The 27,794-nt window shown below is 38.4% G+C and overlaps 1 protein-coding gene across 2 annotated transcripts; it reads left to right on the top strand.

Moving 5' to 3' along the window:
• Window positions 1–1,379: 1,379 nt before the first annotated feature.
• Window positions 1,380–26,348, top strand: LOC139980542 (uncharacterized). Of its 2 annotated transcripts, none has more exons than XM_071992262.1 (17): window positions 1,380–1,504; window positions 3,646–3,676; window positions 5,135–5,240; window positions 6,047–6,191; window positions 6,851–7,024; window positions 7,499–7,546; window positions 8,005–8,085; window positions 8,527–8,589; window positions 9,207–9,279; window positions 14,509–14,546; window positions 19,120–19,155; window positions 19,637–19,743; window positions 20,525–20,651; window positions 21,231–21,311; window positions 22,716–22,872; window positions 23,391–23,479; window positions 25,365–26,348. In XM_071992262.1, the coding sequence occupies exons 1-17, from the start codon at window positions 1,486–1,488 to the stop codon at window positions 25,559–25,561; spliced, it is 1,572 nt and encodes a 523-aa protein (XP_071848363.1). In that variant the 5' UTR covers window positions 1,380–1,485; the 3' UTR covers window positions 25,562–26,348. The 2 variants fall into 2 exon arrangements, with proteins under 2 accessions (XP_071848363.1, XP_071848362.1); XM_071992261.1 differs by having other exon boundaries at window positions 6,851–7,084.
• The last annotated feature ends 1,446 nt before the right edge of the window (window positions 26,349–27,794 follow it).

Below are 27,794 nucleotides of genomic sequence, written 5' to 3'. Positions count from 1 at the left end.
TTATCTATATAGCCTATACTATATGAAAGCATTATCCAGCACTACACCTAACTTTGAGTCTTTGAATCAGGGGTGCTCTATGGGACCTCTCCCATAAAAAGTCATTCCGAGGCATACTTAGGCTATAAACTAGGTCAATGATTAGTTCCAAGGGCGTAGGAACCGGGGGGGCTGGGGGGCGCCAGCCCCCCCCCCCAGTGAAAAATGTGGAGGGGCGGAAGTATCATTCCGCCCCCCCGGTTCGCAGGTCAGAAAACCCCTTTTTCATTTCCAAATGAGAAAAAAAATCTCATTTGGAGCACCAAATTGCATCTAAGGCCAGTTGAAAATACAAAATTAAGTTTACAAAATGGAGTGGGTGTTGAAGTGTGCTATATAGCACCAAATTGCATCTGAGGCCACCTGGAAATGCAAAAAATTCCAAAGGGGAGGGGGACACCCCCTCCCCTTAGACCCCTCCCCCAGGCCGGCCATCAGTCTTCAGCCCCCCCACTCAAAAGTACCTTCCTACGCCACTGATTAGTTCTACACGCAATTTGTGCTAATTACTAGATTGACACCACCCGTCCTCTCCTCGGATCCGCGCGTGATGATGTAATGATGTTGGATATGGGACGTTACCGTCGAAGTTGAGTGATAAATTAATGTTCCGAGAGAATTCTGGATTGGACGCACTGGTATCAGTATAATAGTAGGCCCAGTAATGTATTTCCTGAGAGAAATTGAAACACTCTTTGGCTGCTGTTTTCCTCATAGTCTAGAAATTACTGAAGTCAACTTTCCTACCTAAATTCTTAGAAGAGCAAAATACATGCCAGGGTGAGTCAACCTACGAAACGTAGTGGATGGTGGCATACTCCTATTAGAGTCTATATCAATCCGCCCTCAGGAAAAGTGCCAAAATACAATAGGAGAACATTATGTTGATATATTATGAATCAGAATCTGTTTTTTGTTTTGTTTTTTTGTGGCTTACATGTTGAAGAGCATCAATGCAAGTACATGTGGTGCATAGTGGGTCGACTGAGGCAATTTTAGACCCCTTTAGGCCTCCCGTGAGCAGCGTACGAAAATTGTTTACTACTGAGTGAAGAGGTTTGTTTACAAGTGACGTAACCTTCAGGTTTCAGTACTGTCAGAGCCTACTGTTGAGTTCCTTTACGTACTATCAGAGCCGTATATTTCGGCTCTGCGTACTACTAAGTTCCTTTAAAGGAACTCCACCTACTATCAGAGCCGTATATTTTGATACAGCTCTGCGAAGTATTAGAGTTCCTCTACAAAAAAGAACCCTACTATCATAGCCGTACTATTAGAGCCGTAAACGGCTCATGCGTACGGCTCCTGCGTATCTAAATATGCGGCTCTGCGTACTATATCAGAGCCGTATGTCTCTATACACGGCTCTGTACTATATATAGATCTAGCGCCCTCCTGATCACGTGCTTATACCACTTTGTCAGCGTCACCTACCAAATTGCAACAATGGCTTCTGGAGCTAACCGTAAGATTTCGAATTTTCTTAGTCAACAATTTTCAAAGCGTCCCAAATCAGATGCATATCGTTTAAAAAATTTATAGTGGTATTAGTGTAAGTCTTCTACAAAATTTCTTCGCTTAAAATGTGGAGGATTACAACTGAATTGCAAGTCTTTATTCTTTGTTAAGGCAACAGGCATGGTAGCCTACTGATCAAATTGTATTGGCATACCCTAGCCTAAGCATGCTAACGATTAACACAGATTTTGTCACACTTTTTTTCACGTTAAATTTACCCTAGCGTCTAATTTCGTTTTCCGTTATTGCCTTTTTTTCGAATCAAGCCTCTCGCAACAGGACTGAAGGTTATATTTTGGTCTAGACTAAAAATGCAACGCCCTGCTAAGTGCTAATGGTAGCCATTGCTTGAGAGATGCATAATGAACTGGTCTAGCTTAGGCGGGTACCGTTGTTTTCCGCACACGTTACTTTCCGCTGAAACAAAACGGTGTTTTCCGCAAACAAATTTGTCAGCGGAAAACAACGTTTTTTTCAGCGGAAAGTAACGTTTTTTTTTTGAAGGGACAGAATAACTTGCTGAATTGATTAGGCACATGGAATGATTTAGGAAGGTGGAGAAGATTGGTAACTGTAACAGGATAAATCGGCCATGATTTTAGATGTAACTCGTAAGAAAGGTGGTGCAAAATGCGTGTTCGACTATTAAAACAGCCCTTACTTATACAGCCATTTCCAGCGAAAATCAAAGATACCGCCTTTTACAACTTTTTTTTTAAACTATCATTACGCGGACCGCAGTTTTAATACTTTATTAGATAGTCAATCCTTCATAACGCGGGTGTCCCTTTGCCCTTTTATCGGCCGACCACCACATACTTCTTTAATAATCCCTAATTACACACCCCCAAGCCTCCTCTGTATTATAAGCAGCTTAACTTTTCTGACATGAACTCAGTCTAACCATCCTTTATCAACATTCTTTGATACTTTCTCATGTTATTTTAATCATCCTGCCTGAATTTGGTATCCTAAAATATGCGAAAAATATAGTATACAGGAAGGTGAAAAAAAGGTGTTTTCCGCAGAAGAATTTTTTCAGCGGAAAGTAACGTATGCGGAAAACAACTGAAACCAGCTTAGGCCTATGTTAATGATCTCAGTTGTCGTATTTGTGAACAGTTCTTTGTTAGACAGGAAAAAAAAACCAATGCAATGCATGTTATGTTGAACAAGTACCACTGTACATTCAGCTGCTGTATCTTTACCACTTTGAGTTAACAATGGATGTTGTCAAACAGGTCGGCAAGGGAAATAACATTGCACACAGAAATTGTATTTATTACGCCTAGCCCCAAGTTTTATCTGCCACTTGAACAATTACAGAATGCTAACACTAACATTGTTCTATTTTTCTTCATCTTCATTCAATGACCTAGTATCTACACAAAGCTTACCCAACTGCACAGAGTTAATACTTTCAATAAGACAGTACAAGTTCAGTTCTAGCCTGTTCTACACTTAAAGAATAGGCTAGGCCTACCAACACATTACCTATACAAAATCTGAAAATACCCTGAGCTCTTTAAACCGTAATATTTAGTGGAGTATGCAAACCTAATATGAGAGAAGCATGATCTTTTATTTCTAAACTAGAGGGCCTTGTCTAACTCTAAGCTTCGTTCAGGATTTCATTACATTTTACTTCTGACAGATATCCTTGTGTTGTCAAGTTGTGGCAGAGAAGAAGCAGCACTTGGATGTAGAACAATTTTGGAAACTGATTTTAGGCCAACTTAATGTTGGTACTTCATGTGGATAGCACTGAACGTAACGATGAGGCCTACACCCTTTTACCCTAGGAAACTAATGTTTCATGATGTGGAGTGGAATTTGACTTATTGTGATTGTAAATAATGAAAACTTCCACGAGAGCATTTGAAGCTTATAGGCTGTGGACACTTATTTTCATTCCTGTACCATTATACCATGTACTGTAGTCTTAACTTATCCATGCCAGGCCAATTTTCAACATTTGTGCGACAATTTTCAAGTATATATTGGAATATATTGTATGTTTGCTGGTATAACCAGCAAACACATTTCATGGTTTGCAAAGTTTTTATTCTTTTTTTTATTTCCCAACAGAATACCAAGCTTATGGTGCCCAAACTGCTGGGTAAGTTCATAGCGGGTACCGTTGTTTTCCGCACACGTTACTTTCCGCTGAAACAAAACAGTGTTTTCCGCAAACAAATTTGTCAGCGGAAAACAACGTTTTTTTTTCAGCGGAAAGTAACGTTTTTTTTTTGGAGGGACAGAATAACTTACTGAATTAATTAGGCACATGGAATGATTTAGGAAGGTGGAGAAGATAGGATTTAACTGTAACAGGATAAATCGGCCATGATTTTAGATGTAACTCGTAAGAAAGGTGGTGCAAAATGCATGTTCGACTATTAAAACAGCCCTTACTTATACAGCCATTTCCAGCGAAAATCAAAGATACCGCCTTTTACAACTTTTTTTTTTAAACTATCATTACGCGGACCGCAGTTTTAATACTTTATTAGATAGTCAATCCTTCATAACGCGGGTGTCCCTTTGCCCTTTTATCAGCCGACCACCACATACTTCTTTAATAATCCCTAATTACACACCCCCAAGCCTCCTCTGTATTATAAGCAGCTTAACTTTTCTGACATGAACTCAGTCTAACCATCCTTTATCGACGTTCTTTGATACTTTCTCATGTTATTTTAATCATCCTGCCTGAATTTGGTATCCTAAAATATGCGAAAAATATAGTATACAGGAAGGTGAAAAAAAGGTGTTTTCCGCAGAAGAATTTTTTCAGCGGAAAGTAATCAGCGGAAAGTAACGTATGCGGAAAACAACTGAAACCGTTCATAGCATAACGATCACTAAACTGATATAGAAGCAAACTGCCATACGTGTAAAAAAGTGACTCTTTCCACAAGCAGCAAATATTTCAGCACTTTAATAAACCAAAAAAGTATATGCTGTACAATATAATGTAATTTGTTTCCCTTAATGTGTATTAGCTAAATGCACATTTGTTTCCATTTTTAACACCAACATTGTGGATTACTACCATCCATTGCACTATGAAGGTCTTTGAATACAAACTTTTTGTTTGTCCGACATAGACATTTGCACACACAATTGACACATTGACTAATCGTGTATTTGGTTGCTTCTAACTCAGGAGTAATTAATAGTTGAATTTCCAGGAAGGACACTTCATGCCCTACTAATTGAATTAATTTTTCTGTTTGATCTTTTGCAAAAATTTTGTCAGTGCCTGTCTTTGTATAAATTCCTTAAGTGTAAGATTGGTGGCTGCAAGTTAGGCATCTATGATTTGGGGCACCATACTTACTTTTGAATACAAGTAGTGTATGCCACCAATAGAACGTAGCAGATTTACACAAATTTATGCATATTTTGGCCAGGTGTGTTAGTAAGTTTTAAAATTAACCTAAATGGCAGGCTATTATGTATAATAGACATATACATTGGTTTTTGCTACTTTGCTGTTCTACCAATGACCACTTATTTTCAGGTTTCTGCTTAGCTCAAGTTTTACTTACTGTTTCTCTTTTCTTTGCCACAGGTACAATTATGGCCAGCAACAAGGAGCTTATCAACAGCCTGCAGCCACACAGGCTGCTGCATCCTATGCTCAGCCTGCAGCCCAAACTGGACAGTACTCTCAGCAGGTAAGTTGATTGTTCAAAGCAACAGTCTGTGAACTTTAAGGCCCACGGACCAGGATCTCCCGTAACGACTGAGCTAGCAGCGTGCCACCAAATCACCCATCCTTCACATTGCATGAATGTAGTCTTGTGACTTTCAATGTTACAAACACTAAAAAGTATATCGATCTATGTCAGCCAGTTTTGAAAAGTGTAGATGATATTTGTTGGATGTCTGCAAACCACTAAATCACCCATCCTTCACATTGCATGAATGTAGCTTGTGACTTCCATGTTACAAACAGTCATAAGTATATCGATCTATGTCAGCCAGTTTGAAAAGTGTAGTTGATATTTGTTGGATGTCTGCAAATCACCCATCCTTTACAATGCATGAATGTAGCTTGTGACTTCCATGTTGCAAACACTAAAAAGTATATCGATCTATGTCAGCCAGTTTTGAAAAGTGTAGATGAATTTGTTAGATGTCTGCCAAAACCCCACAGATTTCAGACAATTGGTTTAAAGCCAGGCATGCTATTCTATTCATTTTCAGTATTTAAAAACTTCTAAAGTAAAAATCAGAAACCTGAGTACTAACACACACCAAATTTTAGCACTAGATTATTCCCCTTTATTCCATCGAAAAAGGTTAACAACTTCAGAACTGTATATAGGACAGTCAGTAATCCCTATCCTTGATGCTTTGAATAAAGGTATTAAGTTAGATTTCCTTACCAAAAGGTGGGTGATGTTATATTTTGACATTTGAATCCATGTTTCTGTTCTGTCTGTTGTTAATCACTCTGTCATGATTTATGTGTTTGCAGGATTACAGCACACCGCAGCAAGTAGGGAGTTATGATTACAGCCAGACTACACAACAACAGCCACAGGCTGCTGCTGCAGCTTATGGACAGCAGCCACAACAGTACAGCCAGGCTGCTCCAGCCTATCAGCAGACCACACAACCTGGTAAGAGATGTCGCCAGGGCATATTTATAATGCTAGTTAGGTCCCCACGCGACGAACGAACAAACACAAATGTCTGTGTGAACGTGCATGCTTACTGAAATGTGTTCATTACAGTATTGGACATAACTAAGAACATACGGACCAATTGACAACCCAAAGGACATGTCCAGGATCAGCTGCCCGTTTCTCAACAAAGTTTTCTCAAAAGTTGTAGTCCATCGGGCTTTTTATAGTGAGATTTTGATAGCCCGAAGACCAAAGTTGTAAACATTGTGGTATCTTCCTTGCCCATATAGAAACGAATTCACTACCCAGATTTGCTTCCAGACGGCTTTTAGTATAAGTGCGTCATCATCATCATCATTTGTACCCAGCAGTACGTGACTGTGCACACATTACATTAAGGCCTCTTAGTCACAATGTACATCATGAAACAATTTGTAACATTAATGTGATGATTTTGGTTAGATATTGTATTTTAAGCTGCTTGAATTAGCCTACCCCTACCCACACTTTCTGTTCATACTGTAACTGTCCTTAGATGCCTTTTACTCACCACTAACAGTTCTTAAGACTTTATAATCACTTGATCCATGGGAAGTTTGTTCATTCCATTAAAAAAAGATTTTTGTCATACTTGTAAATTGTTTCAAATTCAGCCTACGGTGGTCAGTCCAGTGCCCCAAGTTATGGGCAACAACAGACAACTCCTCAGCCTGGCGGTTACAGCCAACAGCCAGCAGCACCATCTACAGGAGGCTACAACAGTTCACAGCCTCAGTATGGCCAGAGTGGAGGATCATCTTCCTATGGGCAATCAGACCAATCCAGTGGTGCGTACCAATCTCAGGGCAGCCATGGGTACAGCCAAGGGGGGCGTTCAAGCAGCCAAGGTATCCAAATTGTTAAAAAAATCTTGCTAGTGTGTGGTACTGATGGCAGATGCAGATATTTCATCTACGAACATATCACTGTGTGTGTGATTTGCGGAAGGATCAAAGACGTTTTTGTGTATCAGGTTTAGCGGCATATATGGTATTAATGCCAAGACCGAAACAAGTGTAGTTTATGAACATTAAGCCATTACAAAATGCTGTGTAGTTGAAAAGAGGGAATTTAATCATAGAATCCTTTTTTAGCCATAAACGCCACAGTCAATAAACTAGTTAAATCGTCATCAGGAATGCTGTGGAAGGTCTAAAGAATTTTTTGCAAGTGGTTGGTTTTATGCATCAAACAGATGACTGCATAGGTAATAATTATTATCATTGCATTTATTAGTACTGTTGTTGTTTTTTTGCCTGCAGGAAGCCAAGGAGGAGGAAGTTCCGGTGGTTATGGATCATCTTCACAAGGTAGTTTCATTTAACTTGAGGAATGTCTCCTTTATGAAAGAGCAAGAGAATTTAAAAAAAAAAACAGGCAATAAATGATAAGTTTCCTACTGTGGTTAAATTTTGAGCAAGAGCATTCCCGCTTATTCCTGTCTTAATTGAGCATGTGCTGTCAAAAGAGATTAATGTGTTTTTGCTAAATGTTGCCTCTCAGTGCGAGCAGGTTCTGTCACACTACCTTTGAACTTAAAAGTTAGAAACTGTTCAAAGCCTAAGTCTTTGCGCCGTGCAAAACGTTGCGTCAGGAAGCAACACGCTCGCTCTTCTTGTTGTTTGCTGTCAACCCTGAAATTAATTGCAATATTTTAAAAACAGGTGAACATTTGAGTACCTCACAAGAACATCTTAGGAGTCTCAGCAGATATTTGTTTCCATCACTAGTTTACTCTTAGTTACATATTAGATATTTTTTTCCAAAGGTGGTTATGGATCCAGCCAACCAGAGAGAAGTTACAGCCAAGGAGGCAGTGGAGGGGGAGGGGGAAGTGGAGGAGGAAGTGGTGAGTAGAAAACTATATATATATATATATTTATATATGTTCCACTTGTCAGTGGACCCTAAAATAGAGGGGATGGATCGGGCAAAAAGGTTGCAATTTAAAGATTAAATGTCCACCCATATTACATAAGAAATGAGGCTATAATCAGATCATTTTACGACAAATAAGAACAGTCCCTCTAAAGTTATTAATATGAAAATGTTGCTGTTCTACTCTTTAACATAATCAAATTTATCTTTCATTTAAGTGTTCACTGATTGTTCATTCATATCTAGCACAGGTTTGATCAAACAGTGTAGTACTGCACACTATCATCACACACTATAACAGTTGCACATCACACACTATAACAGGTTTGATCAAACAGTGTAGTACTGCACACTATCATCACACACTATAACAGTTGCTTCTGTCTTTCATATTTCTTTCTCGCTGGCATAGGTGGAGGATACGAAAGTCGTGGTCCTCCTTCAGATAGGTATGGGGGATCATCTGACCGACCAGGTAGGTTGACCTCTGGCATCCTGAGTGATTCCAAGTTTGATTATTCCATCAATGCGACCGACCAAGGAGTGTTAGCTCAGTGGTTAACCCCGGTGCCTTCCAATCATAAGGTCCCCGGTTCGAGTCCCTCCAAGATTAATGTATGTTGTCCAGTTACAGAGTTGTTGACAATTCATAATCATGGACGTTAAATGTGAATGTAAGAGACTGACTTCGGTCTTCGCTAGTACCTGCTTGCAGGAGGATCTTAAATACACACATATGAAACATTAGGACCCATTGGGTGGATGAGGCGTCTACGTGTCTGGACGTTCCTCGTCCAGCTGCTGTCCTTAAATGCTGCCAATCTTTGTTTTACTGAAACTTTGTTACTGTAGACTTTGAATTTTTATATTACCTCTGCATGGGATCCACTCAGCTGATGAATCCTGCAAGTATCTCTCGCAATCTTGCTGTGAATTGGACATCTCACCAAACCATTAAAGGGAGTCCTTGATTTGACATGATCTAATTTTGATACCCATTATGTAGACTTATGTAACCTTAAAGAGAAAAAGGTTTAAACAATAACAGGATGAACAAAATTGTAACGAAATTTTTTTTTTTGGCCCATTCAGGTGGTTATAGAGGAGGAGACAGTGGGGACCGGAGCTTTAGAGGAGGGCGTGGAGGTGACTCTGGTGGAATGAGGTAAGCTTTACGTCTTTGTAGTTACCTACGAAGCATGTCTTGAAGCCATTAATAAGTTGCTACCTAATATCAAACCGAGTATTTGCTCAGTTGCGGAGAGTATCCCATACTCCGTATTACACCAGCCGCAGTCAACTTAACTTTCTTGGGTTGGGCAAAAGGGGTTTACTACACCAGAACCATAACAATGATGAAACCATAGGAATTATTTTTGGGAATTCTAAGGATAAAGAGGAAAATATAGCACAGAAATAAGATATAAAAAAAAGAAAATAAAATAAAAATATTAACATCACACAGCTGATCATTGTACCGTGTCGAACTTCAACCAAGGTGCCAATTTACATTTGAGAACCTGGTAACAGCTATTTCAACTACTTGCCAAGTCTGTTCAAAATATATATATATGTTTTTTGCAATAAAAGGTCAGCTAATAAGCAAGTAATTGACAGGTTATATGTTGACAAATTTCAGTAAAATTAGTTTTATACATAAATACATGCAAAGTACACGTTTAATTTGTTGGCGTATTGCCAAACTGGGACAAGGAAGTTTTGAAATGTCACTTTAATTTAACGAGGAGAAATTTTAATGGGGTGTCAAGGAATCTTGAGTGTTAATGAAGACAGTATGGGATGGTCATGCATGTCCACACCTGAATTCCTGCATCTCAACCACACAAAGTGTTAATGGTCGAGGTCTTACTGCTTTGTCATTTCCTGGGAAGCCTTTGAGGAGTTCGGTATGTCTGGATTATCATCGCTGGGGTGGCTTCTGTGGCTCAGGAGGTTTGTCATTAAAAGCGATTTAATGGGTGTGACAAGCTCCTCCTTGGATATAAATTTTCTCAACTTTTGGCATAAATTCATTGGTAAAAGGAGGACATTATTAAATCAAGAAGGAAAATAAAGGGAGAAGAGAAAAGGGATATACCTGGAGCGCCAAATTTTTATGCCACAGATCGCATAGGTGGTTGTTTAACAACAGAAAGGGGTGTGTGTTATCAATGTAAGTTACCATTCAGATCAACAAAGTCTCAAGAGACAGTTGCAATGTGCATAATTAACATATTGAACCCCTCAAAAGGGATTGTTTTAACTAGACAAGAGTGAAAGATATATGGATCAAAATATTCAAGGAACAGAGTATTACAAAAAGTATTGAATTAACATATTATTCACTTAACCAGCTAAGGAAAGGTTACTGAGGTAGTAGTAACTGCAAACAGCTTTACATCAGGGTTAATGAACCTCGAAAGTCACTTTTTTGACATCTGGATAAATATATAATTCCATTTTATTAATCTGTTAATACAATAAATAACCAACAACTTAAGGCAAATGTGTTTTCACTTGACAAGAGTGGAAGATATATGGATCAAAATATTCAAGGAACAGAGTTTTACAAAAGTGTTGATTAACATATTATTCACTTATCCAGCTACTGTAAGGAAAGGTTACTGAGGTAGTAGTAACTGCAAACAGCTTTATATCAGGGTTTATGAGCCTCAAAAGTTGTTGACGTCACGATAAATAATTGTAATTCCATTTTATAAATCTGTTAATACAATAAATAGCCAACAAACTTAAGCCAAAGGTTTTATGACAGCTAGGGGTATCAGAGCGTGTAACCGAAACGAATCGCGTCCACGTAATTCATAAGGGTACACTTTTCGTGTGACTACCAAAAGTTCTTGGAATCCGTCAAAACATTGCAGCTGGGACATTGCAAGAAAGTGTTTCTGTTTGGTAATTTGTGACCTCACAGAAATTGTTACGAATGAAGGTTGTGTCAGTACATGGATAAAAGCCGAGTTTAAATCAGAAGGTATGGGGTATGATGGCTTGGCTTCTTGGTGCAAAAATAAAAGAGTATCCACGTTAATAGTTGTTAAATTAATCTGAGAAATGGTGTCCGTGTTACCGATTCACTTACTTCCATGTCTGCAGACGTGCATTCTTGTGAAAGAATATTTTGGACAAGGGTTTGTCCAGGAGGTGACAGGTTTTCAATGGTTTCAATTTGAGGTAATTTTAAAGGTTATCACCAGAATGCATGATAATCACAAAAATTTGGTGGAATGAGATTGATTAATGTTTTTGTGGGCAATTTTTTGAATACCAGTTTGTTTTTCATTTTTAGAGGAAATATGCCTCAAGTACCCTAAAATGAGTGTAGGTGGTTGTTTTCTTTACCATAGCCAATTAAGCAGATTCAGATTAATAGGCATTGCCGAAGAAATAAGTTGCAATTTTGATTATTTAAACTTTAGGTCCCACAAAATGAAAGTTTCATTTGTTTGCTAATCTCTCACCAGTTCTCTTTTCAGATACACTCTTTTCCTTAAGTTATAAAACATGCTAAGAGTTTTATTTACCTATTTTTAGATTTTTATCTACCGATTTAATTTTTTAACCAAGTGAAGTGAGTGGTTTATTTGGCTGAAAAAATGTTGGAATGTTTGTATGGATAGTTGGTTTTGTATGTGAGACTCCAGTGTGATATGTTTACATTGTCTGGTCTGAACCATGGTGTATGTTTATCTTGGGTAGATTGATGGGTGAGCATAGGGTTGCATGTTGTTGAACCAATAAAGTGATATGGTTTACTCGCCACTAATTACATCATTTGGAGAATGATTTTAAATTGTTACTTTGCAATTATAAGAGTTTGATCATAGAGTGAGTTATTCAAGCGAGTTCATATTGTTATCGTCAAGATTAATGTGGCTGGAATTAAGAAAGAAAGAAGTTTTGAGGCAAAAACAAGAGGAAATTATATTTGTGGTGGAGAGTTTACTCTAGAAGGTTTCATGTTTTGCTCTATCAATTTAAATTGGTGGGTCTGTTGTTATTGTTTTTGCCAAACTAACCTCTGTTTAAAATCATATACTTTCTTTCATCACAAATAATAATGAATTTTTCATGGCCAGCTGCTTTTCATAATCTTGGCCCAAGTTGGTTGATTACACCTAAACATTTATGATTCAAACTTTTCTAGATTATAGCCACAAGAAAAACTAGGACTGAATTTTCACTCAAGTGAACCTTAACAAACAAGTAGCCTTAATTAAGAGTAGCAGTGATGGCATGCTAGTGCCAACAAATTTCAGCCTCTGTTGATGTGGTTCTTAGATTGGTTCTTAGTTGTTATGGTTGTAATGTAGGTTATGTTGGTTGTTATGGAGTTGATATGGTTCTTAGTTGATAAGAATCTAAGTTATTCAGGGTGAAACGAAGATCAGAAGGGCTATGAAAGTACCTGTCAAGGTTACAAAGACCATAGAAGTATATACGATTGAACGGTTAATTCTTAGTGCTTTATATTGTGATTTTAGCAATGTTTTTTTTTGGATAATGGGAGAAGGGAATGCAAGCAGTTTTGCAAGTCTTTCTGTGTGCTACTGTATACTGTGAGTCTACACAATTTTCAAGTATTGTTTGAAAGTTTTACCAATGGTACGACTTGGTCGGCCCGATAGACGACGTTCTTAAGAGACTGCCTTTTCACATAGGATTTATGAAAGCCTCTGGGATAGACCATATACTCGAAATTAAAATGGATGTTTGGGTTACATAATGCATTTGAATGGAAGCACATACAATATATGTACACAGCACTGATTCAGGTTATACATAAGTATACTGGTGAGATTGTATTGCATGAAATGTTGCTTTTCCAAATAAATTAGCTCTCTCGTTAGATGAGAGGAGGACTAAATCCAAAGTGATATAGCGTTTTCCTCCAACTGCTCCATCATCCCCCCATGGAATGCTCTTCTGTGCTTGTACTAAGGAGTATGAGTGGTCTATTTCTCAGTTTTATTCATTGCACTGCCACTATTCTAACTTAACCAGCTTCCTTGTAGTAATTTGATATTCCCCCTCCCTTTCACTTTGTATTAACCAAGTTAGTTATATCACTATTTTGTGATGTTTTTGTTTTTCCTTTTGTCTTTCTTTCTTTCTTTCTTTCTTCACAAATGTCCTGTTGGTTGTAAACCAGTCTTTCACTAACAAATTATGATTTGGATATGCCATAGGGGTCTTTATACTCTACAATTCAGTCTTTTTAATGAGGGTTTCACATGCAGAACATGTCTTTATATTGCCTTTCTCTCCATGCTAATCCAATCACCATACATAGACATTATAAGGTCTCAGCCTTAAAAACAATATGTTTCGCTTTGTCATGGTTTCTAGTTCATTCTGCATTAATTGTTGCATGTTTGGTTTTGTGAGTAACATCTCTGCTTCACTCAGTGGTTGGTTGTATTGTGTTTTTGTTTTGTTTCATTGCACCCTCTGTAGGATGTATGGATATGAGTACATTAATTGAAAATCTGCTATGCTGGCAGCCAGGGCTAAGTAGTTTCCTGAGTGGTACAGTAACACACTGATTTCTATAGATGTGCTACTTTCCATTTATCGAAAAGTGTTTACTATGAGTTCAATTTGAAACTCTTTAGTGGTTCTGGTGTTGCCCTTCTTTTCTTTTTTTTTTCTTTTTTCTCTTTTTTTCTTTTTTCTCTTATGGTTCCTTATTTGTAGAGGTTTTACTGTAAGAGCATAAGTCAAACTTGTGCAACATTTGTGCTTACATTCATGCCTAAGTAACTTGCTGTTAATAGTGTGTGCTCAATTGGGTTTCCCCGGTTGAAAATACCGCTGCGATGGGTTTTGTTAGGATTACGTCTATCGTGACTATGGTGTTAACCACCCTTTGGGGTATTCTCTGTAGGTCCTTTGCAAATGGACCGTAAGAAGTAAAATAAGTAACAGCGAATCAATTCTCGGGAGATATTAAAATTATGTTTAAGCAAATTCTGAAAGCATACAGGACATCAAAATGATCCTTTCAGCAGTGGTTCATAATAGGGTCCTTAAAATATCTTTTGTACTTCTCATTCATGATTGTACATCAATTGTTGCCAAGTGTGGAACTTACAAACTTTTGTCGTGTGTATGAAATGGTAGTGTAAACAACAGAGTTTTGTGTTGTGCCTTCTAACTGCATTAGTATATTGAATGCAGTGTTTATATTTATATAGATGCAAGAGTATAAGTATTTTAACAAACAAAAAAAGGTGTTTCAGCTTGCAGCGGTTATTTTACCTGCCAGTGGTGAGAACCAGAGCTGTTACTCTCGCATTTGATCCCAGCTGGTTCCCAGGTGGCAGACATATGTATTCTATCAAGTTCTACTTCATTCCTTCCTTCCTACCAATAGAGATCGACCTGGACGTGGTGGGGGATTCAAACCTTTTGGTAAGTGGTGGTTTTATTGGTTGCAATCAACCAATAGGCTGACGTTTTGGTGATCAGGGGAGGAGGAGAAGGGGTGGATAGTCTGTTTTTTTCACCTGAAAATTCCTCCGTTGAAGCGTTGCATTTTATGAGGACAGAGTCTCTGCTTTGGAATTGGAATCATAAGTTAAGAGTAAATGACAGGGTTCAATGGGAAAGGTTTCTTCTATTAATAATAAAACAGCTTAGATCAGTGTTTAAGTTTGGTACTGTACATTGTGGTTGTAAATGGGAAGGATTGTTGTACACTTAAGGTTCATGTTTATCTTATGAGTAATATTTCACAACTTTTGGTATATCTCTGTTTAGGCCATTTTAACTATCCCTTACCAAGGGTTATGAGACATAGCTTGTCAGTCACTTCAAAACCTCATTTGTCCATACTGAAAGAATATGTTCTGTGTCACATTTTTCGAAAAGTCAAACAATACTGACAAGCTATGTAGTTAAAACCCTTAGTCGAATGATAGGACGGCAATAGTTCGAGACTTGTGTGAAGGCAGGAGTACTGTGTGATTAAACCCTTCAAAATCCCATTAAGCTGAATCTAAGGTACTACAGTAGCTAGAACAAGATTTATACGTTATCACTAACATGCACTTCATTCCACAGGATCGGTTTTCTTCGGTGTAAAACATGACACATTGTGTCTGACATACGCGCACAGGTTAAGTTCTACGTAACGTTCGTTTAAGGGTACATTGCTATTTTCTAACGGACGTGTACCTTCCACTCAGTAGGAAGTGATAAAAACGAGCGATCGTTTCTTACAAATCGCAGTTACAATGATTAAGTGTCACTGGAAAGAATTTTGCACAGTACAAACATTGGGTGACTGCAATATGACAAGTGTGTTGACTGTACAGACACAAGGAAAACTAGTCATGTTGACACAAAGATGTACTGGTGGTGTTGCTATGGAGTTTGAAAGAAACCATTGATGTGGGTTAACTGTATTAGCTCATTATTGTGAGTGTTATTCGTTTTTGGGGTATTCTGTGGCGGTTAAAGAAAACTATTTGGATGTTTTACAAAAGGTGTGAAACCCTGTGCGGATGTCTCCAGACACAAGTTAAGAACTCTTTTCTTATTTTACGTTGCCCAATATTCATACGGGTGAATATAACAGGTACGAACTGTATAGTGTACAGTGAATGCATCACAATAAACTGGCTAATGCTGTACGTTCTGACAAATAGGTTACAAAAGAAGTGAAGGTTATCCTTGTAGTGTTAAGCTCTTCTAGCAGTAATATGAAGGATATGCACATACAAGGAAGTTGTTGGACTTCGGGCTCGTCAGGAATCACAGAACGAAAATGACATTCCTTGTTTTTCTTTGAGAACGACATGGAAGTAGATGGGTCACCGTGTACTGGCAAAATATCAGAGAAAGAGAGGTTAACTTTTGTAGAAGATATCCTGAACACCACTTTACATGTGCTTAAAGCAGAATACAAAAGTGTTTGGTAGACACCGGATACTACAAATATATCGTTTCGCAGACATTTCAGTGGTGAGCGTTTACCTTGTCATAATTTTTTTCCAACTGGGAGATTTTTCTCCCAATGTTTGTCAAGTTGAGCGTAATCGTCAGTAATACTGTAAGTTTCCGCTGCATGGACATTCACGCTATCAAGTTTTCAACTTATGCTTATCAATTGGGTCATGGACATTTCCCCAGCACATATTTTGGTAGTGGCGTCCAATCTTGTCGTAGGTCGGACAGATGGATTTCACGTCAGGTACAGCACACTAAAAAGCTTTGCTGCATATGACCCCGGTTCATTATGGATGATGATATTGCTGCAAGCTAATACACAGAGAATACATTACCTATAATTCTAGAATCACTTTGTCCTGCATATAAGGTACAGTAGCATGGAAATTGTGATAAGCTGATATATGTCAGGAAGCAAATGTCAGGCTTACCCTGCACGGCTGGTGAAAATGAATTTTTACAAGTGTACTGAAAGTTATTGGTTGTTAAAATGATACAGTGCTCTCCCATCCTGCACATGAGTTCAATCTCTATATTGTGGCATGCAATCTCATCGGTGGATTCGTTAAGCAATACCACTCATGGGACCCACAGAAGATGTGATGTTGGACCCATTCAGATTGATGGACCTTGGGATGGTTGGTTGGTTGGACCATCAGGTATAAGCTGTGCATACATCCAGATCTCATCGGTGGATTCGATAAGCAATACCTCTCATGGGACCCAGAGAAGTCAGAAGACCTTGGAAGACCTTGTACCCAGTCAGATGGATGGACTTTGGGGCGCTAACACTAACTGTGTTACAAGGAGCTTTAAAGGTCGGTTGGTTGGACCATCAGGTATAAGCTGTGCATACATCCAGATCTCACTGGTGGATTCGTTAAGCTCTACCTCTCATGGGACCCAGAGAAGTCAGAAGATGTGACGTCTGCAGATTGATGTGCTTTGGAGGGCGGTCGGTTGGACAATCAGGAAAAAGCTGCACACACATCCAGATCTCATAGAGTGTCCTCATGGCAGGGAGATAATTCTATGGCTACCCATCTCTCAGACTGTTGGATCTTAGTGAATGCTAGTGAATAAAGGACCAATACTGTGGAATGAACTGCCCTTCCAATACCTCTTAACCATCACACTTGGAGGTCGAAAGCCAACACAAAGATGTAATAATGCCAGGAGTCCAAATGGTTAATTTTTGCAAACAATGGAAGGTTACTTTGCACTAAGTAGAAACCCTAGTCTTGGAGTGGTACTTTGTGTGATTTTGGATTCCATTTTGGTTTTTCCAGAATCAAAAGACTTCTTAATAGGTAACGAAGGTGGTGTTTGAGTCCCACCAATTGTGTTGTGAAAAGTGATAACAACGAGTTAAATCACAGGATCGCAGGAAAGTGATCTCAGTATCCCAGAAACGATTCAGCATTTTTTGAACTTTTTAAGTGTATAAACCAGAGTATTAAGGATTTTGAAGTGTGTGTCCTACAGAATGTATTAACAGGACTATAAACTGCAGTTCAGTAGCCTGAGGTTTGATTTAAAAGTTTTGCAGAGGTTCATTACCAATTATCACTTCTTAGACGCATTTGAAATTACCGGGGAGTGAAGTTAGTCTTACAAAGCCAGGGTAACTGCTTTGTTAAGATTCTAGTAGTGCACTCATTAAAAGAAAACTAACAATCTTTCTTACAAGGTTGAGTACCAAATCTTGCTGACAAGGTTAGGTACCCAATCTTTCTGACAAGGTTCTGTACATGGTTGTTTGCGTGAGTTACCTGAGGTCACTTACTCATATTACACGAAAAGTTCAACATTTCAAGTTACTTTAAGGGAGTTAATGTATGCAGATACAAAGCCTTATAGTTCCAGCTTCAAATCATCACTCTTCTCAGTCAATTGTAAATGGCTTGCGTCAGTATTGAAATGGAGACAGAATGAGACAGCAAAGTGTGTGCTATTGAAATCTGCTCCTCATGCTTTGAAAGTAGGTGGTTCATTTAAAAGCAAAAGTAATAAAAACATCTTTCTTTTTAAGGCGTAATCTCTCACATTTACCTATCTGCAAAGTTGCTTTTAATACTTTTCTCAATATTTTGTGGTTTGGTTCTAATGTCACATGACTTGCCTTATATAAAAATATGGCCTATAGGGTGGTTACTGGTATTACAAGTTAAACATGGTACTATATTTTTTTTTTGTTCCTTTTTGTGATTAAAAGGTGTAACAGCTTTTTGGAGCTTGAAGCAGAAAACCTGCAACAAGATTAAAATTGGTTATCGAGAGTAGTAGTGAAGTAGTGGAAAACGTTGGTGCTGAAGGCAAAGACAAGTATTTTTGCAACGATCTCAATCTCTACATAATGTGTTATAGGTGCTCGGTTGTTTGCTCTGTATTTTCAAGGTGTTTTTTTTTTAAGGGTCATAGTTCATATCAGATAAGAATTGTATGCTAATGACTGAAATGAGTATAAAATAGGAGCTTGGTTTTAAATTTCCTTAAGTTAGCCTTGGGATTGTGTGTTTTAACATCTTGTCAGCATGGATATAAATATATATGCTGGACAATAAGGACGTTTTAACACATTAAATTGTTCATATTTTTGAGTTGAAACATCTAAAGAGTGTTAATTTTTTAAGGAAAACATTTAGCAGAAATGTGATATCATCAATTCAAAGCTTTTGCAACATTTTTAAAAAACTATTTTTTGACAAGATGTTTAAGTCATGTATGTGTAACCCTTTAAAAATGTTGTTGTTTTGCTTTATTTATGCCAATACTATTGTAATGCACAGTGCCTGTGTAAATGTTTCAGTTGTGTACTTATAAATGAGCATGGCTGATAGCCCGTCGCTCTACAAAAATACAGTTTAATACACAAAGTATGTAGAAAAAAGCCACTATTTTAAATGATTGTGATGTTTCTCTCTTCCTGTGTATTATGATCTGCTTTTGTTCTTTCGGACCATTTTATATTGTAATCTACCTGTCGGTCTCCTTCAGTCCATAAAACTATCTTTCGTCTTTTGTCTTTTAACAGATCGCAGCCCAATGGGAGGTGACGACCGTGGAGGAGGTAAAGTTGAATTTTATATGTCCGTTACATTTTAAAGGTGTTTGAATGTTAAAATCTTTTCATTGTGACTTGTCGGTGTTAGCAATTTCTTAAGCCGAGAGGACAGGGTTTCCAACGGCTTCCGTCAAGGTCCTTGTGTTACTTACTAGTCGTTGTTACTCCTGATTTGTTCACTATCATGTACTCTCCCTCAAAAATCATTTATCAGGTGATGTCATGGCCAAAAAAAAAGCGTGATAGGCTGCTAATTTTTGAAAATAATTTTTTCATTTAAGAACTGTAGACGGTTGGGCTCCTCCAGAGTTTTATTCATTTTGTCTCGGTATATTTTGTCTGGATCTCTTCTTACCAAAAATTTACAGTTTTGTTGGCCATGTTGGTAAGATCTTATTAACTTTGACAAGAATGAGCAATGTGTAGTCTTATGATTTACCTTCTCTCCTTCCAACATTTTCATTTGCATCTTAACCATCTTTACCAGATCAAGAGAAGATGGTCTTGGAGGATACGATATTCATCAGTGACCTGCCCAAGTCTGCTGGAGAACAAGATCTTATCAAATTCTTTGGTGCAATCGGAATCATCAAGGTCAGTCTCTAAGTTGGACGGACTATTAGTCGGTCGCTACTCGAAACAATTTCCCGCGAGATTTGGATGCGCTCGCACTTGTCTTCTTTCCTCACTCAGGAATTTGTGACATTTTTGAAATCCTTTATTGTAGATTATTATTATTATTACGCCCGTGCTTATATAGCGCAAAATCCCAGATACTATAACTTGTACCAAGGGAATGCTATGTTTTGCTGGTAGTTCTGATGCTGCTGTTTAGTGTAATCTGAAAAATTAGAGACGGTGTTACCATGTTATCGATGAATTAGTTTCTTTTTGGTTAGAAATGGTTTTCCAACGGTCATTTCCATGAAAGGTGTATTTTTCTGAGGCAGGGGTGTTCATATTAGAGCAAAGAAGAAGACATTCTTTCTGACACCACTGTTCTAAGATGTAAAATATCCTAAATTGTCGTTTTGCCTACAAAAATATGGTTTGGGGGTAAAGGTGAATATGTTAACTTGTGTAGGTATAATTCATGATTATTAATCTACTAATGGAGACCATATACATACTGTGGGTACTTGGTATGTACATAGGTTTCTACATACATAAGACAGGATTATCACATGGTTGGTATACATCAAGGCATTAAGCATCACATACATGAAAATACCAGCATTCTCCCTCAGGTTTTTAGCAGCTATCTGTCCCTTCCGTTAAAATGTAGTACACTTTCGAGCTGTAAAAATTGTTTGAAATGCCTATGAAGTTTGATCAAAGTTTCTTGTTCCCGTCCCCCCTCACGTCATCTCTTCAGATTGATAAGAAGAGGAATGGACCCAAGATTTGGATCTACAGGACTCCTAATGGAGAATCCAAGGGAGAGGCAACGGTAACCTACGATGACCCTTACACTGCCAATTCAGCGATTGATTGGTTCAACGGTAAGATTCATTATACTTCTTTAACAAGACACACTTAGCTGAGTTTTAACTGACTGTCTGGGTAGTGTTATATGGCAAGATGTCAAAATATATACCAATTTGTAATTAATTTTGGGTTAGGTAGACGTGTTGAAAAGGTACATTGTCTTCTTGTTTTTTGGATGGTTGAGCCCAAGAAATTATTAATGTTTTGTCGAAATAACTGAATTTCCCTAGAACACGACAGAATTAATAATAATATACCACTTTTATATAGTGGTGCTTTGTACCAGCAATAGGTCTCAAAGCGCCCACAGACAATATGTTACCCCTGCTCAGTGATAACCTGTCCCGGAGACAATCCCACCAGGCGGCTGCAGTTATATACTGCGCCCAATCACAAGTGACCTCACAGGTACCCATTTAACCCCTGGGTGGAGAGAGGCAAGTGAGATGAAGCATCTTGCCCAAGGACACAACATAATGAACTAAGCAGGAGTCGAACCAGCGATCCTTGGATCACGAGTCGGACGCCTTAGCCAACCCTCCACCACGCTCTACTGAATTGTATGTTAATGATACTCTTTGCTCTCCTTCTAGGCAAGGAATTCGACAAGAACATCATCAAGGTGCAGCTAGCCACCAGGAATATCCCCATTGGAGGATTCCGAGGAGGCAGAGGTGAGAGATGAACAGAACATTGTATTTATCCTCCATAATGATCATTGCACAAAACTCTTATACATAATAAATAAAATATAAATGAACACCATATATTAAAGTGCAGTTATCATGAAATAAAACATGCTCAAGGGCGCTGTACAAAAGAACCAATATCTGGAATATGAAATTACCAAACTTAAGAAAACCTAAAAGTAATAACAATGTCAGCAATAAAAGTAAAAAATGATATAAGACAAGATTGTAAACCACAATAAAGAACATAAAAATATAAATGCCTATAAAAATGGGCACAGTAATGTGAATAAAACAACGAATAAGATTAATGCCCATACTCAAGCCTTAAAAGATAAGTTTTGAAATGCTTCTTAAAAGTGTCAATAGATGTTACATTTCTCAAGTGATGAGGAAGAGAAAACTAGAGTTTAGGACCTGCTGCACTGAAAGAACAATCTCCATATGTGACTTTGTTAGTACAAGGAATGACTAGAGAAAGATGACTTTGGGACCGAAATGCCCTAGCTGGAGTGTAGCGTTTCACCAAATCAGTCAAAATAATACACTGTCAAATTTAGGCCTGAAGGAGAAATAAAGCCCACTCACCATCATTGATCTATCAAGATACCCCTGGAGGAAGAATAACTTCACCAGGCAGTTAGGAAAAACTATATTCTATGTGGGAGAATCAGTTCTTGTTAAAAGTTTAAATTGTTCACAGTGAACTAGCTTTCTCAAGGTGATACAAACTTACTTTTGAGGCAAATTTTAGTTTGTTCCTATAGCATGTTCGTCAAAGGAGGAGGGTAGGCATTAATGACTTCCAGTAGACTTGTCATAAAGGAAAACTTCTTCTCAGATGGTTATATTTATGCATTTCACTGTGGGGGGGAGGGAAGGATGTGTTTCATGATGGACAGGTACTCCCCAAGGTATCTTGACAAGGTCCTTTTACTTCAACATAGCAGTTCTTTAAACTTAGAAGGATGTCATGATTAACCTAGTTTCTCTTAAAGCAGCTTCTTCAAGTCTAGCTCATAAGTTGATAGCACTTTAGCCTGACTTTTTGAGGTTTTTCTCAAAAGTCAAACTGTTTCAATTTCAACCTTGGGAGTAATATTGACATTTAAAAAAATTGTGTGTGTGCTCATTGTACTATGATGGCCAAAAAGAAATATATATATCTAGGAATATATCTTAGTTGATGAAAATACAATTATATTTTGATATATATATATATATAATTAGACGATCAAAAACATACAACTGCTTTAAAATTGCACCTGGCAGCAGAATCTTTTGTAAGTCCTGTATCATAAAATCTTCTTTCCTCTTTCTTCTTTTCTTTTTTTTACCTAATTTAATATCACAGTGATGCTAAATCTGTTGCAATTGTTTTTGTTAAAGGAAGTCGTGGTGGGGGTTTCCGAGGAGGTGACAGAGGTCGTGGAGGCGACAGAGATGGTGGACGTGGAGGTCGTGGTGGTATGGGACGTGGTGGTGGCGGCCCAGGAGGACCCAGGAGAGAGGGTGATTGGGAATGCCAGAACGATACAGATAAAGGGTATGTATATATGTATTCATTGTTAGGAATCAATTTGTAGATTGCATGCTCCCATGTTTACTACAAGTGTACTGGGAATGCAAGTAAAAGAGTCAGTACAGATTCACACAGGTCTGTATGAAATTCCAGTTTTCTACACAGACTTGACCAATATTGTTCCAATCTGCTTGTTAGAACATTGTGCATGTGCTAAACTGTCGTGCATCCACCCAGCTATTAGTGAAATCATGCAGAACAGGTGTCATCTATTGGTGGGATTAATAAGTAGAAGAGATGTAAGTGATGTACCCTATATGGCATGTGTTGTCAGGGAATGAATTTAGTAGCCATCACATGTCAAATGTCCTTTTAACTTGTGCTGTTCACAGAATTTCCATGATTTTATGGTGATGATGGTGAAAATTGTGATGTTGAAATGCTAAGTTATTCAATGCAAAATAATTTTGACCAATAAGAAAGCAAGCGATGCGTTCGGTTTCTGAAAAATTCACAAAACGGGATGTTTCTTTCAATTTCAGACCTTGTGGAAATGTGAACTTTGGCTGGAGACAAAACTGTAACAGATGCCAAGCCCCTAAGCCTGGTGGTGGTGATAGTGGTGGCATGGGTAAGTGACAGGCGCGGCGGAACGGAAAAATTATTGGGGGGGCTAATGTGTGGAGACTATCTAAGCGGAGCGCCACCATCGGTTGGCGCGGAGCGTACAAGAAAATTTTGGGTTTTTTCAAACCCCCAGATGGCCGGAAACGGCACTTCCCGAGTGTTTTATGCTGCGAATACCTAGCCCTAAAATATGGGTCTCAAGCCTGCAATTTCTCAGATTGCACGAGAAAGTCTGTAAAAACATTGTAATATGTATATTCGATGGTGTTTTAAGAGTGTAGCTATCACTCGGGGTGGGGCAAGAATGGTCTGTAGGGCGCTTTCGACACTATCTAAGCGGAGCGCCACCACAGGTTGGCGCGGAGCGTACAGAAATTTTTTGAGTAAAGATACTCTATAGATTGCAGGAAATGACCCTTTCCGAGCCTTGCTAATTTGCAGATTAACGGAGAATAAATAGGTGTCGTCGCCATTTTGTCGGAAAATTACACCAACAGAATATGACAAATGTCAATAGGTAGATGAGAGCGCAATAAAATAGTCAATAATCGCGAATAAGTAAAAAGTAGTGAAAAGCTGAAAAGGGCGCCAGCAGTCCATTTGAGTCCGTCAGGGTGAGGGGGCATCCGCCCCCTGACTGTATGGACGCTCCGCCACTGAGTAAGGGATGTTGGAGAACTGGCTGAAATGAGGCAAGTCATTGTCCTAAGATGAAGTTGTGTTGCGCTTACCGGTACTCACACTCACTGCTTCCACTTTTCACGGGGCGTGAAGACGCGGTTTGGGTGACAATGTGGTCTATAGCCAGGGGACGGGCCGAGGGTCCCCCCAGCATTTACTAAAATTATTACACCTATATAGTATAAGTGTGCATCGGACAGATCGACAAGTATGCATTGAAAAATGGGCAGATGCACGTTTCGGAGCCTTGGTAAATATTGGGGGGGCTTATCATGCATTTGCCCCCTCAACTTTTTCATTGGGGTGGCTGAGCCCCCCCGGTTCCGCCGCCACTGGTAAGTGATATACTTGAATGATTGTATGTAGAAAAAAAAAGAGAATGGTTAACTACCTGCAGCATCAATACAAGTGATGGTCATTTTCTTGATCGCAGAGGAGGAGGGGGTCATGCTTTTATGTGGACTGTCTTAAAGGAGATGAAATCCCAAGTAGCATCGTTAACTTGTATTATGGAGATGTTTGTGAAAAACAACTGCCTCTTACAGCTGAGAAGAAGCATCTAGCTCATTACTGCCGCTACCTTTTTCTTTCTCTTCGTTGTTCTTTTCTTTCTTTTATTTCATGTTAACACAGAAACCAATGCCATTGTAATTTTCAAGTTAAAAATGGTTCCCACATGGTCTGGTTAAAGGAGAAAAATAGAGAAAAACCTCTATTCTTGGTCTTGACTAAGAATTTTGAAATATTTTAGATTGAGCATGATTTGCAAATACAGTACATAGAACATACGTAGCAATAAAATGATGAACGACAACACGATGTGGCCAAATGATGTCATAACTAAACTCGCCCTCTCTCTAGTCTTGTGTGTGAAGGAAGTTTTAGCCTGTGGTGTCTTGGTAAAAGGGTTTGTATACTCAGCCCTCCTCCACCCCAGTAGAGGGTAGAGGTTGCCTTTTAAGGGTTTGCTGTTATTATTATTTTCTGTGTTTGTCTTTAAGGGTTTAAGGTTTTGTATACTCAGCCCTCCTCCATCCAGTAGAGGGTAGAGGGTGCTGTTTAAGGGTTTGCTGTTATTATTATTTTCTGTGTTTGTCTTTAAGGGTTTAAGGTTTTGTATACTCAGCCCTCCTCCACCCCAGTAGAGGGCAGAGGGTGCTGTTTAAGGGTTTGCTGTTATTATTATCTTCTGTGTTTGTCTTTGGCAGGTATGGATAGAGGTAGAAGTGGATACTCGGGTCGTGGCGGTGACCGTGGTGGTATGAGAGGGGGACGAGGCTTCTACGGTGGACGAGGTGGAGACAGAGGTGGCGGCAGGGGTGGTTTCATGGGCCGTGGTGGCCGAGGAGGTGGACCCACGAGGGATATGGATCGCAGAAATGACAGGAGAGGTCGCCCATACTAAATAAGGGACATTCTGCTACCTTGTTGAATTATCATGGCTGTCTTATGACAGGCATTTTTTTGTCACTGATATTGGCACAAGATAAAAGTTACTTGTCCTTCAATTTTTTTTGGGTATCTTTATGTTTAAGATCATTGGCAACACACTCGCTTGTCATGTAAATAAACCCAAAGCAAGCACATGGTCATTTGTCACAATGTCTGTAGAGTTAGTTATTTGTAATATCTACAGAATGAAATTGGTGGATAAGTTGTGGTTGGTAAATGTCTGCAAAGAACAAAACCTGCTGATTGTACAAAGGAAACTGTATATAAACTGAACTGTTTAGTATTTCTTTCTGCCTGTGTTTGGTGAATGTTAATTGTAAACCATACTCGGAATACATTTTAAAAGTAAGGAGGAACAATTTCATTCCAGTTAAATTTGATTACATTTAGAAAAGCACACACATCTCTTTGCAGTGAATATTATCATATCAGTCAGCCATACTGCAGAAATGACATGTTTTTGTACATATACTGGTTTGCCATAGGGAGGATAGGGGAGGGATGCCACAATTTGTAAGTTTGTTTTCTCGGCTTACTTCCATTAATTTGAAGGCTGTGTAATTGAAATTAAGAGTAACAGCATGGTAATAATGCAGACTTTTGAAGAATTGCCACTAAGAGCTGATGATTAAAGCTAGGGTCCTTTTTTTGTCAATCCATCTTTTATATTTTATCATTGAGTTGGCATGTCCATACCAGTTGTTGGTGTTTTAGATGTTAAAATAAATGAAACAATGTTATTATCATTTGTTGGTGTCTTCTGTTGTGTGCCATCGTCCATCTCTTTTGCTTAGAGCAGCATTTAGAGCAGTTGCTGCTTATATTTTCAATGCTATCCCATTGTAAAATCACATAACGATGTAGCTTAATGAGCAATTAATAGTAAGATTTATATTAAATATTGAAGCAAAATATTTGCATGAGATTAATACCAATTATTTCAAGTGTCTGGATGACGAAAAACTGATCAAATTGACAAAGTTCTCAGGACTTCATTATTTAACCTTTACATGCAAAATTGTAGGACATTGTCTTAGTTTAATCAATCGCAATCTTACTTTGGTTATATTCAGTTAATTTTGGAGGGAGAAAAAATTGACCAAAACATTGCTTCTTTAAGAAACCAGTCTTTGCAAAACATGTTATGTTGTTATCAATAGCTCAGACATTGAAGTCTCTGTTGTTAATGCTGAGCTGGAATTTGACTTTGGTGAGGGTATTCTTTCCTCTCCTCAATTAGCTAAAGGGATATCTTAGAGATAGTTTACCGAAATTGTTCTCTGAAGATGGTGTACCTTCCGTGGGTGCAGCTACCCCTGCACTTCAGTAGGACTCCTTACTGATGGCTACACCTGTCCCCAACCAATAACAGGTGTACCAACCAATGGTCAGAAAAAGAGAAAAAAAATAGTCTCCTTCACCTCTATAAGCTACATTGCCATTTATATAGGTAATAATTTATTGAACGTGTGTCGCCATGGCCCATTAGTTTTATCTCCCACACGTCTTCCCATGCCTAAGTTCAGGATGCTTAAAAGTAAGTGATACAAGTTTGTAAAGTTACTTCTAGGATGTCATGCCACTTCCAAATTAATACCATATTGTATAAAGTATAAAGAGAGTTTAAAAGCAAAGGGGAACATTAGTCTTCTTGTTTTTCAGGGATTATTCACTTCATATGGTCTTTTCGGGCACTTGAGGTTTACACTTGAACAACATGTACGGTTGCACAGGACGTATGTGTAATCTTGCCTCAAGTTTAAAAATACTAGTAATAACGTGAAAATAGAACAAGTGCACGATCAAAATATATATCTACGCGATGATTTCAAATGTCAACTCGAATGAGTTTTGAAATGTCCAAAACACTTCAACATTTCACCGCACTGGCAGGTAGCTGCGCCCACGTATCCTATGCTTTCACGAATTTTCAATAGCATGCTGAAGAAGAGTGTATTTAAACACTTGACTACAATCCTGGCATGTCAAAAAGATACCAGAAGACCTGATGTTACTATCATCACGGTATATTTTCACTTTGAAATATGTGTTTGCATGCATTTCCGGATAGGAATTCGACTACTATGCGGGTGTACCTTCCCCTATTTTCTTCTACAACACACAACATATATATTAGCCAATCCAATTTACATAGAACAGTATGGTCCCCTCCCCCTTGAAATCCT

The sequence above is a fragment of the Apostichopus japonicus genome, chromosome 15 (genome assembly GCF_037975245.1).
Source record: "Apostichopus japonicus isolate 1M-3 chromosome 15, ASM3797524v1, whole genome shotgun sequence".
Taxonomy (NCBI): Eukaryota; Metazoa; Echinodermata; class Holothuroidea; order Aspidochirotida; family Stichopodidae; genus Apostichopus; species Apostichopus japonicus.
This window is presented reverse-complemented; position numbering and strand designations above follow the sequence as displayed.

What these genes read in the sequence shown, in the direction of transcription:
- LOC139980542 (XM_071992261.1), top strand. An exon ending in CTGGACAGTACTCTCAGCAG is followed by an intron (nt 5,241 to 6,046) that starts GTAAGTTGATTG and finishes ATGTGTTTGCAG; the next exon opens with GATTACAGCACACCGCAGCA. An exon ending in GGGGCGTTCAAGCAGCCAAG is followed by an intron (nt 7,085 to 7,498) that starts GTATCCAAATTG and finishes TTTTGCCTGCAG; the next exon opens with GAAGCCAAGGAGGAGGAAGT.